This window comes from Pleurodeles waltl, chromosome 2_2 (assembly GCF_031143425.1).
Source record: "Pleurodeles waltl isolate 20211129_DDA chromosome 2_2, aPleWal1.hap1.20221129, whole genome shotgun sequence".
NCBI classification, from domain to species: domain Eukaryota; kingdom Metazoa; phylum Chordata; class Amphibia; order Caudata; family Salamandridae; genus Pleurodeles; species Pleurodeles waltl.
This window is the reverse complement of record NC_090439.1, coordinates 995,702,997-995,716,409: the sequence shown is the minus strand read 5'-3', so window position 1 is coordinate 995,716,409 and position 13,413 is coordinate 995,702,997. Positions and strand designations below refer to the sequence as shown.

Sequence of the window (13,413 nt, the reverse complement as noted above, 5' to 3'; positions counted from 1 at the left end):
TGGTCATTAAGGGTGCCATCTTGAGACCTTTTGCGGAAGACAGAGGCGTTGCATCATTGTGGCAATGTGCACTGTCAAGCAAACTTTTCAGGAAGACTAAATCAGGTCTTTCTGAGCTCCATCTTGTGTCCCTATCATAACAGTTAATGGCAAAGGGTTGAGAAAGACTTGATGGTTTCCAAGTTAATGCTTAGAATGGTGCAAATGAAAGAACCCACTGCTGTTTTTGAGATGATAAATTCGGAAGAGATCTCTAGAAAGATGATCCCCAATGATTAATACACACACGTTATGGTTGGGATATCAATAGATTGCTAGTGAAGAGCACGAATATGGTTATTACAAGGGCACAAGTATTGAATATGGTCACCAACTGACCAAGAGGATGCTGTTGGGTACAGAAGTGTACCCTGTATAGTATGTCTGAATATGGATCAGAAGAAAGTATGTATTACGCCATGTTTTAGGAAGGCCAATGTCAATTTCTTTTGTTTGTATCATGAGGTGATAGATGCTGCTGTTCTTGCAGGCATAATGTCCGGTCACGGGAGGAAGCCCCCAACTTCCTCCTGAACTGGAGGATGGCAAGGATTTCACAGGAAACAATTTTGGAGTCAAAGCTCTAGGAGCCAGTAGGTGCCATTCAGTAAGTGAGATGGGGTGATGGACCGAGAAAAGAAATTACTGTGTGCACATGTATGTGTGATCAATCATGTATGAGTGATTATGTGTGAGTGGCTCTGTACATTTTTGTGTTTGTTCTGGTGTGTGCACTTTGGAGTTTGCCTGTGTGTCTTTGCATATTCATTTGTGTGGCTGTCAGGAGGAGTCAGCATGCGGGCTGGTAGAATTGTGACCACAGGTATTGCAGCACTTCCATTTTATGACAACTTGTATTGCGGATATCCCTGACATAATAGTTTCCATATTTGCTATATTGGTGGTGTTATTTGCGGTGTTTCTGTTGACCCACTTCTTATGTACTGGGGGCATTGTTGACAACGGTTTGCAATTCCTAGAATAATAACAGGCATCCCTTGATATATTATAGTGATTTACTACAATATTCGGGCTAGCATGATAGTGTCTCATCATTGATATACTGGGAGCATTCTTGACGATGCCCCTGTTTTAACAGTGTTCGATCCTTGATAGATATAGGGCAATCCTGCAGTATTTGCTAATAATGAATTAAGGTAGAATGGGGAGACACGAACAAGAGCTACAGACGAATGGGGAGGCACCAGCTGGAGAACATTTGTTATTATCTGGGAAAATTGTAGCCAATAATTGATAAATTGGAAACATACTAATGACTGTCTCAGAATGTAATTGGGCCATTCTTGGCAACATTTTGGCTACCCCTGGCATAACAGTGGCCCACACTTGAGGTATCAGCAGAATTCTTAACAATAGCACCACGGTCCTGATATTTTGGGTGCATTCCTGACACTACAGTGGCCAATCCCTAGCCTACTTTTGGCCAAACTTGGGTATATGAAGAGGAATGAGGGAGAGTAGAGGAATGAGGGAGGGATATGTCTTCTTCACAAGCAAGAGACAGGGCTTAGACAGAAGAGAACAATGGTGGGGTTTGGGGGTTCACTCTGTTAACGGGGAAGAACAAATCTGGATGATCCTCGGTGGAAACGGACGGCAGGGCTTGGATCCTAAAGGAATGGCAGTTATTTGAAAAAAATCGAGAAAACGGGTTTGTTGAAAAAGATTTTTAAAACATGTTTCGTCTGTTTATTTTTCCGCAGATTGAAGTACAACGGCTTCGCCAACGTACTCTTCACTGCCCAGGATCCTTAACACTAGTATAGTGTTTGGGACACTACTCGGGTCTTATTCCCTCTTTGGGACTTCAACAGAGATGCTCCTGCTGCGCTGAATGGTCCTTTCCTTCTCCTTAAAGCAGAGCTGCAAACCTTCCTTGGTCCATTAGTTCATCCGGTCCAGGTTCCTGCTTTGCATCCTGAGATGTATGCTTCTGTCTATTCCATGATAAAATAAGGACTACAAATCCCAGAATGCATTGTAAAACAAGTCACTCATGGACAATGGATTCTTGAAAGCTCTGATATAAAGAGGTTTCTTTATTTATAATCTAGGGAAGGAATGTAGGGCATAAAGCGAAGGGATGAGCAGGGCCACGTGACACCTTGTGATATTACTGTGCCTACACTCTTAAAACTCGGGCAGACGCAGCTATTAGTAGCCAATGCCCTTTCCATCCTTAAGGACGAAGATAATGCGTTCCGACAGCATTTCCTGCATTCTATCACCCTGAAGGGCCTCTCTGGGAGGTAAGTCATTCATCGTTCACTTGTGTTTGACTGAACCCACACTAAACAGGCAGCAAACACAACGCGCTGAGGTCTAGCCCCGTGGTCAGGAATGCAGCAGGCCTTACTTGTTTACTTTCTGAAGGCAGAAACGTGTGTGTCGCAGCAAAGTTGTTAAACCTACAATTACCCAACGACTAAAACACAGGTAATTGGAGTAGGAAAAACGGTGTCCTGGGCTACAGTGTATACGGTTGCATTCTTCCTAAATATATATTTCTGCCCTACCTTAATTTAGCGTTTAGCACGTCTGTGAATTGCAGGGTAAGAGAACTATTATAGGTAACTCATTTGATGGCTACCTGTTATCACAGCAAATGTGTCACGACGCTCATTATACAAACGGCCACGCGCTCTCCTGTCTTGTCAGTTTGTCGGTAATCTTTTGCTTGGTAGTTCAAAGACAACCCTGCACTTCTAAGCTGCATTAAAGGTCAAATTGAAGATGCTGAAAGGTTTAAGTTTTGCCCCTACAAAAACATATAAAAATTATAATGACTGTATCTCATCACGGACGCACAGATAATCAGACAATAACGCCGCTTAACCCGGCCCTTGTTATCCAAACCATTAGAAGAATCAATTTGAGGTACATTGCTATAGGAGCGATTAAGCTTTCGAATGGGCCAGCTGTCACAAATGTGAGCGTTTCCAAAACCTTAGCAGATTTTAATAGTGTTGCCGAGCTCTCCAGACCTACTAGATAGTAGCTCTTGCAGCGCGGGCATTTTGCTTTGTATTCTGGTACTAACTCTACAGTGGGCTAAACGGGACTTGAAGCCCCAGAATAAAAAGCAAAATACCTGGACTGGGTGAGCTAATCGCCCATGTACCTGGTTACTGTGAGAGCTCCGTTACAGTAGCTATTTACTAATTCTATAACCAGTGCTTAATTTCAGCTGGTGGTTTACAGTGGGGGGCGCCTGCACTTATTTTTGAGGGCCAGCACTTATTTTCTGCCTCAAGCATTTACTGCGAGCAAAAGGCACATATGTGAAAGACGGAGGAAGAGAAAAACGAAAGAGCGTCACAAAGGGAGAAAGCAGAAAGCTGCAAGAGTGAGCTGACGGGGCAGGGAGTGCCTGTAAATAGATTAAAGAACCCCGAGATGGCTTCAGGTTTACACTGCTTCAGTATACTGTGCTCCCAGATTTATTTGCAGCAGCCGCGTGTTTCAGAGGAGGGCTTTGAGCACGGGCACGTTTTTAATGACAAATTAAACACCGTCTATAACTCATCCCAGCATAAGGATCACGTTTCCATATCGAATGTTCTATAGTGTGCACACAACGTGCAGCTCACCCCACAAGAATCAGAACAGGTTTATGTGGTTGACCCATGCATAGTTCTTTATTCACTTCATCACAGTAGATTTTATACATTTTTACCAAAATCCACAGGAGCAACAAGAAATCATACAAGACTTACACTTAAGAAATAATTTCCAGGATACTACAAAGACAGCAGCAGGAGTTTAGGGATATATTACATTGTGAACAACATAATCCCCAAGAATTATATGGTGCATATTGTGCCAGAAAAATCCAAGTGGCACCCTCCCCAGGGTTCTAGCCAGCATGGATACACAATCAGTTAAAGGCATATGTCAAGCAGACCATAGGTACCAAACCTTCCAGATCCCTCCCTCCCTCCCTCCCGGAAGGGTGCTACCAATTCCCAGGGCACTGCATAGCACATTGGCCCCACCAGGGAAATGAACACAGGACTGCCCCCAAAGTTGAAACCAGGCATCGTAGGTAGGGCAAGAGAGTCCAAGACCACGGACTTTTTCTGCCTCCAGCCTGGTGCCCACCCAATTACCACCCCGCGCAGGGGTTGGTCGAGTCAAAGAGTCTGAATTCATGGTATTGATCGCTATTTTGCGGTCATGTGCCCTGCCACTGCAACCAACGGTCGGGTGGGTGTTTGACGATTGGTGCCAGTCCGAGCTTTCCTGGGTGTACTGAAAGGGGTAAAGAAACCTTGACAAGGGGCGCACTGATTTAAAAAGGCCCCAGGCGCCTTCGCCCCACGCCTCCTGATGATGTGGACATACTCTCTTCCAGTGCCACACTTCTGGCTCCATGACGGGGGGTGGAGAGCTCCTGCCCATAGCGCAACTAAGGGCGCCCCTCCTCGATGTGCAGATGGTGCCTGCACATTGTGCAGCCACAGCTATACCACGCATGCGGTTCAGTAACGTCCACCCGCCACTCCCTGTCCTTAACATAAACTGATGAAATGTCATGTGTAAATAAGGTTAATGGAGAAATCCCACATCTAAAATGGTTCACTTTCCATTATTCATATAAATCCTGTTTGTCAATAACTTCAGAGGGCCATAGTTCTGCAATCCAGAAATAGCTGTGCATAAATCTAGATTGTTGATGAGTTATTTTTCTCCAAATGTAAAACATGGATGTTTGATTTCATTGCCTAGATATGCATTATCTTCCGTCACCTAATGTGTTTACCTGTAAATAAAATTTCAGTGAAATATAAATCCTTCTGTGGCGTGTGGTAGCTTCAGATTTGGCTCCAACCTTTACATTGTCCTGTGGGTGAACTCACAAGTTTTCTGCAGGTAAAAAAGGTTTGATGTAATTGGTAAAACCTGGAGGAGGCTAGGCAGAGCATTTCGGTTTCTAAGGAGACAAATGACTGGAGGGAAAAATGCACAAGCACAAGAAACTAGACAGCTCTCAGGTTCCTTCTTTTTGAGAACTGTCGGGCCGCAGGATGTCTTTCTGCTACAGGATTTGCTGAGAAGACATACCTGGATTTATTTTAACGTACTGCAGAAAATATATTCAAACCAGAGAAAAAGGACAAAGCAGAAGAGGCGCAGACATGGTAGGTCTTACCAATATGGTTATCCTTATGGCATCACTTCTTTTGAAACTTTGCAAATGCACAGTTGTGAAGCACTCTGCATTGTTCGAGTAACATCTGTGTTGTACACCACCGGCAGCCAACGTAAAGCCAGTGTCATTGAGAAACCAGGGCTCTGAAGTTTCCCAGTAGCATATCCAGTCCGTGACTTTATCTTTGCTTTGAGATTTGTCATCATTTTCTTATCCTATTGTTAAATTAGGACAAGAATTATCACAATTCCAGTAACATTTCTGACCTGGACAAGTTACTACTGCATGGACCTTGGACTCTTGAGTGATCTGAAAAACCAGTTTTTGACAGACCTTAAGCTGACTCATGTCACCCATTTGGCCCTGTCCTTCCGTTGCATTCTGGTACTTGTAGTTTAGTTTTTCATCACTCTCCTTGGAACTATAGTGCCAGCCGTGATCTGAACTGTTTTAGGTTTTGAAGCTAAACTAACACCATTACATTTTTTACTGCACAGCAGATAAGTACCAATTCAAACCATAGTATGTAACTGTTTCCTCTGAGCAGTGTTCTGGAGGTGCGAGCTGTAAGCTGAAACATAAGGTGCGAGTTCAACCCAAAATCTCAGTGATTTATTTGACACTTCAGAGATCTGTACAGAGGTGTTTCCTTTCCTCCTCATATCTCTACATCGTATCTGGTATATCTGTTACAAGTTCAGATCCATCTGCATTAACTTCTTGCCATTATTATGTTCTGGTGTTATAACGCATTGTGCACTTTTTTATAGCTCTCAATTCCATGCGTAAACAATCTTTGCATGCTAGGACTAATTTATGTTAATCAATTGTCATTTTAAATCTTCAACAACTAAAATGGCAGGAAAAGCCATCAAGTGGATGAACTGCTCACTCACGGAAAGGAGAAACTAAAGTGCTGGTTTATTGACAAATGGCAAAGCAAAGGTTGGGTTCAAGGTCAACAATGTTAGTGAAACATGAAACAGGTGTGTATTCAGTTTTTAAGGGAAGGTGACCTGGTTTTCCGGTCTTTCTTACGTCATTAAGTAGGGAGTTTCTAAATGCAGACATGATTAGGCTATATTCTGACGTGTGGAGGACCCAAGAAGAGTGCTGAAGGCCATGCTTTTAGAAAAGCTTCCATGTAAAAGAATTAACAAGTTTGAAACTACTAAATTATTAGTAGTAATATTAAAATGACAACAGTCATAATATGCAATAATGAAGCAAAAACACCAAATGTAAATATGCCTACATTCATATGTATTTTAAATGATTTGTCTAATTTTAAATAATTGCAAAATTCTTTGTTACTTAACCCGCTCTCGTATCTTCAGGCCTCCTTCCCCAAATGCCACCACCTTTCGAGCTCACCCTTGTCACATACCATTTTATATTTTTTATTTGGTAACCTCTCCGCTTTGTTGGGAGAATACCCACTTTGTACCCTGATTGACGTTGCCCTACCTCCCCCATTGGCCTTTACTCTGTCCTCTCTGTCCCAGTTACCTAGGCACTGCTTACTTCTCCATGCCATTCCCCACCTAGGTATTTTTGGTGGGCTCTCTATTCCACTTTCACTGGTCTGCTGGGCCCCATGACATTGCCGTATCCAGGAGTATGTTTTAGGGGGCATGGCCCTAGCAATGACAAGGGAACGATCACAGGGAGGAGGTACAAGTCACGTGGGGTAGCTTTTTTAAAAAAAATGCTGTATTACCAATTAACTTTTAAAACACACAATTTTCTTTTGAGGTGATGGAGGGCGACAAATGGTTTATTTTAAACTTTCCTATTAAAAAACAAACATAGTTTAATGGCTGATGCAGTTTCCATGCTGTTGTTCAGTCTGAAACCAGACTGAGTGGTGTTGAGGAGTTGGTGGTTGTTGAGGTGCTCAGTGAGGTGTCTGTTGTTGATGATTTTCTATAAGACCTTAGCCAGGAATGGTAGCAGGGAGATTGATCTGTAGTTAGGGATCACTGAGGGGTCTGGGGAGCGTTTCTACATCAGTGGCCGCTCATTTGTGTGTTTCCAAGCATTAAGAATGTCATGGAAGATGGGAAGGTGCTTAGAATGGGTGAGCGTGGTGCTGATGGGTTGTAGTTCTCTGCAGTAGGCGTGGCAGAGCAGGAATCTGGTGGGACCTCTGAGTGCATGGACTTCATGGAGGCTGCAGTTTCTTCTGGGGTGATGACAGGCCATGTGGTAAATATTATATTCTATGTATCTGGTGGCCAGGTGAATAGCAGAGAAAATTCCACTATTTAGCCATCTAACTAGACCTACCAGCCTATGAAATATATTTTCAACAAGAAACACTGCACGTTAATAAATGTTGAAAAGATAAAGATTAAACTATAACTGATAATTAAATAACATTGAAAGAACAATAAACTAACAGCTCAATAAAAAGAACTTCACTGAGAACTTCAATATGCATAATGCTAGTGCATTTATTAATTCTATTATAAAATCAAAGAAAATAATAAGAAAACTGAACTAAACATGTACACAAAACAATGCAGAGTAAATTCAAATAACTCAAAGTGCTATTTCATGCAAGACTAAGGATTAGAATTAGTCTGAATAATATAAGATGTATTTTTAAAATAACCACATTCTATCAATTAAGAAATTCTTCCCATACTAGTTTGAAAGCAAATTCTCAGTCATTTTTAATAGATTAGCCATAACTTGTCGTATACTCCATATCATTTACCTAATTCCCAAATGCAGGGTGTTAGACCTGACATGCCTTAGGGTGGTCACCCCTAATTTTTTGCCTGCCTCCCTCCACTTTTTGGACCCTGTTTTGCTGGCTTTTAGACTCTGCGCACTTTACCACTGATAACCAGTGCTAAAGTGCCTATGCTCTCTCCCTTTTTAAACATGGTAATTTTGGATCATACCTGATTGGACTATTTAATTTACTTATAAGTCCCTAGTAATGTGCACTATATGTGCCTAGGACCTGTAGATTAAATGCTACTAGTGGTCCTGTAGCACTGGTTGTGCCACCCACTTAAGTAGCCCCCTTAATCTTGTCTCAGGCCTGCCCTTGCAAGGCCTGTGTGTGCAGTTTCACTGCCACTTCGACTTGGCATTTAAAAGTGCTTGCCAAGCCTAGAACTCCCCTTTTTCTACATATAAGTCACCCATAATGTGTGCCCTAGGTAACCCCTAGAGCAGGGTGCTGTGTGGGTAAAAGGCAGGACATGTTGTACCTGTGTAGTTATATGTCCTGGTAGTGTAAAACTCCTAAATTCGTTTTTACACTACTGTGAGGCCTGCTCCCTTCATAGGCTAACATTGGGGCTGCCCTCATACATTGTTGAAGTGGCAGCTGCTGATCTGAAAGGAGCAGGAAGGTCATATTTAGTATGGCCAGAATGGTAATACAAAATCCTGCTGACTGGTGAAGTCGGATTTAATATTACTATTCTAGAAATGCCACTTTTAGAAAGTGAGCATTTCTTTGCACTTAAATCTTTCTGTGCCTTACAATCCACGTCTGGCTGGGCTTGGTTGACAGCTCCTTGTGCATTCACTCAGACACACCCCAAACACAGGGTACTCAGCCTCACTTGCATACATCTGCATTTTGAATGGGTATTCCTGGGCTGGGAGGGCGGAGGGCCTGCTCTCACACAAAGGACTGCCACACCTCCTACTGGGACCCTGGCAGAAGGATTGAACTGAAAGGGGACCTGGTGCACTTCTTAGCCACTCTTTTGAAGTCTCCTCCACTTCAAAGGCACATTTGGGTATAAAACAGGGCCTCTGCCCTACCTCATCAGACACTTGCTGGAGAAGAAACCTGAACCAGAAACTACATCCTGCCAAGAAGAACTGCCTGGCTGCTCAAAGGACTCACCTGTCTGCTTTCTACAAAGGACTGCTGCCTTGCTGTTGGCCTGCTGCCTTGCTGAACTCTTGCCTGGCTGTGAAAGTGCTCTCCAAGGGCTTGGATAGAGCTTGCCTCCTGTTCCCTGAAGTCTCAGGACCAAAACGACTTCTCTTTTTCACTTGGATGCTTCATGCGCCGAAATTTTCGACGCACAGCTTGTTCCGCGGCGAGAAAAACGCCGCACACCGATGCTGATCGATGCGACGCCTTCGGAACGACCGGAACTTCGACGCACGGCCTTGCAAGGACAACGGCGCCCGACCTCCAGAGGAGAAATCGATGCAACGCCTGCCGTGAGAGCAAAACTTCGACGCACAGCCCCGCAGAATGACGTGCAGCCGGAAAACAAGCAGGAGAATCCACGCACAGACCCGGGACATCTGGTAATCCCCGCGACCCACAGAAAGAGACTGTCCGCACGCTGGAAAACGACGCATGACTTCCCCACGTGAAAAATAACGACGCAAGTCCGTGTGTCCTGGGGAGAAATCGACGCACACACCATTTTTCCACGTATCTCTTCTTCTGCGGCCCTCTGCGGAGATTTTCCACTCCAAACCAGGTACTTTGTGCTTGAAAGAGACTTTGTTTGCTTTTTAAAGACTTAAGACACTTTATATCACTTTTCAGTGATATCTTTACAAATTCACATTGCAACTTTATTCGTTTTGACCTACAATTATCCTGATAAATATTATATATTTTTCTAAACACTGTGTGGTGTATTTTTGTGGTGCTATATGGTGGTATTGTATGATTTATCGCACAAATACTTTACACATTGCCTTCTAAGTTAAGCCTGACTGCTCGTGCCAAGCTACCAGAGGGTGAACACAGGCTAATTTTGGATTGAGTAGACTAGAGTGAGGGTTCTTGCTTGGACAGAGGGTAACCTGACCTGCAACCAAAAACCCAATTTCTAACACAGGGCCAGAGGTTTACTGTGCCATTTATTGGGCCCTGACTGTCCATAAGATCTGTCTCTGAGAGGGAGACTACTGATCGGAAGGCTAGTCTCCCACAGGGCACAAGTCCTAAAAAAAGAAGTGGGGGACTAACCAAGTTAGGCAGTACAAATTTGACATCACGGCGAGTGACATTGCATGTGACAATACAAGAAGTGACATTACAGGAAGTGACATCATAAACTATGACTTTACAGGAAGCGATATCACTAGAAGTGACATCAGATCTTAAAACCTCAGACATATTCTTAGCATGAGTACATTTGAACAAACAATCCTGATTTAGACAGAAGACTCACATTTTTGTAAACTACACATTAAACAATGTTGCCTTTTGTCAGCATATAACTTCCTTTACCCAAGTATTGAGTAAACTATCTCCACCAGGCATAATACTCCATATGAAGCACATTTCTATGTATATTAAATTACTTCAGCTGCCTGCACATGTAACTCCTACATGACATAAGGAACGCAAGGCAGGGCAATATGCTGCCTTGCGGTCATGTGTTTAAAAAAAAAAAAATCCCAAAAGAGATTTTGAATCAGTACATTTCTGGACCTGAGGACATTCTGCCGGAAAAAAAGACTGTTGTGTCGAAAGGATTGTCACTCTGCTGGACTTTGCTAGACTCCTGCTTTGCTGTGACTGACTAGCTGTCCTCCTTGCTTGGGAATGAGAAGAACTGCTCCTAAATCTCCACATCCTCAGAATCCAAGTGACTACGAGGGCTTGCTGACTTGCCTCCTGTTCTACTGTCTCAGAAACATCAAAGATTACCTGCATCTGTCCTACTGGTTGAGTGGGTCGAAGATGATGCATCACTTTTGCAAAGAGGTTTGAAGCTGCACCACTGCTCATGAATTGATGACTGTGTGGCTAGATGATGATGCATCCCCCTGACTGCACGGATTGGAATGGATGCATCACCATCATATCATCTCTGCTCCTTGCATCGGATCGTCGACATCGATGCATCCCTCCCCACAAGGTGGTGTTTCAGTGGGCCAAGGCTGGTCCCCGTAGCTAACCTGTGCTCCATGTCAGTCGGCCTACACTTTTGATTTACCTGGTCTAATGCGACCAGATAGCCCCAGTTGGCGCTTTCTGCTTCTTAGAACTACAGTAATATTTAATCTTAAAACATTCATAACTTGACTTCTACTTATTGGATATTTGTCATTTTGGCCTTGTTTTACTTATAAAATATAATTTTTTTTCTAACTTCGGGTGGGGTATTTTTGTGGTGTTTTCACTGTGTCATTGTATTAAGTGTTTCACAAATGCTTTACACAGTTCCTCTTACATTAAGCCTGACTGCCTGTGCCAAGCTGCCAGAGGGTGAGCACAGGTTAAGTTAGGGTCTGTATCTGACTTACCCTTACTAGGATTGTGGTCCCTACTTGGACAGGGTGCATACCCCTGCCAACTAGTGGCACGATTTCTAACAAGTGCTATAACAGAAATAAAAAATAGTGGTATTTAAATTGTTATTTTTTGTAAATACTAGGAGAGAACAACATTCCTACATTGCATGCAAATCTTTCAGATAGAGGTACTGAACAAGGTCAAAAGAGTGCCTCTCGTAAGTATGTGTGAAGTGCTAACAAGCTGTGTGCCTTTGTTTCCACTGCATTTGCATCTAGCTGTGAGGCTCCACATAGTTTCCAGCCAAGGATATTCCAACAAATGGAGGACTCATGGCCCCTTGAATTTGGCCTTTGTTATTGGCCCAGCTAGGGCCTGAAATTGGAAAGAGTCCCTAGCTGCCTGCATGTGGTTGCTTGGATTGAAAGCAGACAATGTGTAGGCCTGCTGAATGTGTCCCAGTGTCTGAAAATTATACTAGAATGAATTCAGCATTATACAGTGGGGCCCAACTTCTGTGAAAATAGTGGGTGGATGCCGTCCAACAGCGTGTTACCACTACTTGTGTCTTGGTCTCCTGCCTCCCGAATCCTTCATGCAGAAACCCGTTTCCTCACTGGGCTTCTGCTCAAGGGACTGATCTTGTGTTACTCAAAGTGTGCACTGCCAGAAGCCTGCTCCTTAAAGACAATGCACAATGTTTTTATCACACTCTCTCTGTCTACCAAAGCACTTTCTCCATGCTACTGAAAGGCGAGGGGAAAAAAAACATATCTGCATGTGAGATATCTGACCCTGCAAACATGCCAATAGACAGCGTTCAGGCTGGAGACTCCCGATTTGTTTTTAAGCAAAAATGGCTTTATTTTGCCCCATTGATTTCTATAGAAGTCGATGGGGGAAATATATTCTCCCATTTTTTTTTTTTATGTTCTACTCTCTTCTTCTAAAATGTTGTCATGTATGACATGGTTAGTCTGCCGGATGCCTGTTCCTTTACAAAACACACTATAATAATAGCATAATTTTATAATGTTCTTTCTGAAAATGTTGCCAATTTCTAAATGCTGTAAATAGCATTCAGCCTGGCTCTTGCATTCCTTGGGTTAGAACCAATGGGAAAAAGTCAGAGTTCCCTTATGAGTAACCCCTTGTGAGGTTGAGTTCATTTAATGTGCTTATTCTGTATGCAGAATAACAAACATAAAGACAGGAGAAGCAACTAACAGAGCAGAAAAAAGAGAAGAACTATAAAACATTTGTGGAGAAAGTAAAGCTTAGCTGGTACAAAGCACACTTTTAAGCTGTGATGCACTTGGAGCGATTTAGCTAGGGCATACAAATGTAAAATACTGTTGCTAGTAACAGATTTGTGTGTAGTAGCTACAATTGGTATTGTTGTATAATCATGTAGAAAGCTTGATATGATCCATCAGTGTGGTTATGGAGCACAACAAGCAAATGCACCCGTAGGTTATTACATAAAGAGCCAGATTTATTAAAAAGTGGTGCTGCGCCAAAATTTGCAGCACCACTTTAGAAATGCAGGGATGCGCCGTATTTAATACAATACGGCGCACTCCTGTGTTTCCCCCTGCATCGGTGCCTAATATAGCTGCCAACACAAGCATCTTAGTACCATAGTGAAACGGTGTCTGAGATGAAGGGAATGATTGTGTATGCGCAGGAAGGTGTACCTTCCAGCACCTACACAATCTACTATGGTGATTTGGCACTTCTATGTATGCTGCACAATGCAAAACACATAGAAGTAGCAAATCGTCATTTTTAAATGACTGTTTATGTGAAGACACATAAACAATAATTCAAGGCCTTTTGCTCTTTCTTTGTGTGCTGTAGAATGCAGCACACATGGAAAAAGCAAAAACGAGGAGGAATAAAGTATTCCTCTCGTTGTGCCATGCCAACTTCACCCTAAGGATGGTGTTAGTTTTTG

General features: G+C 42.9%; 1 protein-coding gene across 1 annotated transcript in view; it reads left to right on the top strand.

Annotated features, from left to right (window-relative positions):
* Positions 1–5,078: 5,078 nt before the first annotated feature.
* The window catches only part of LOC138282815 (transient receptor potential channel pyrexia-like), a 1,013,831-nt gene continuing 1,005,496 nt past the window's right edge, over positions 5,079–13,413 (top strand). The window contains exon 1 of the mRNA XM_069220730.1: positions 5,079–5,201. Within this exon, the coding sequence (XP_069076831.1) occupies positions 5,199–5,201 (3 nt within the window). The 5' untranslated portion in view covers positions 5,079–5,198. The remainder of the gene's footprint in view (positions 5,202–13,413) is intronic.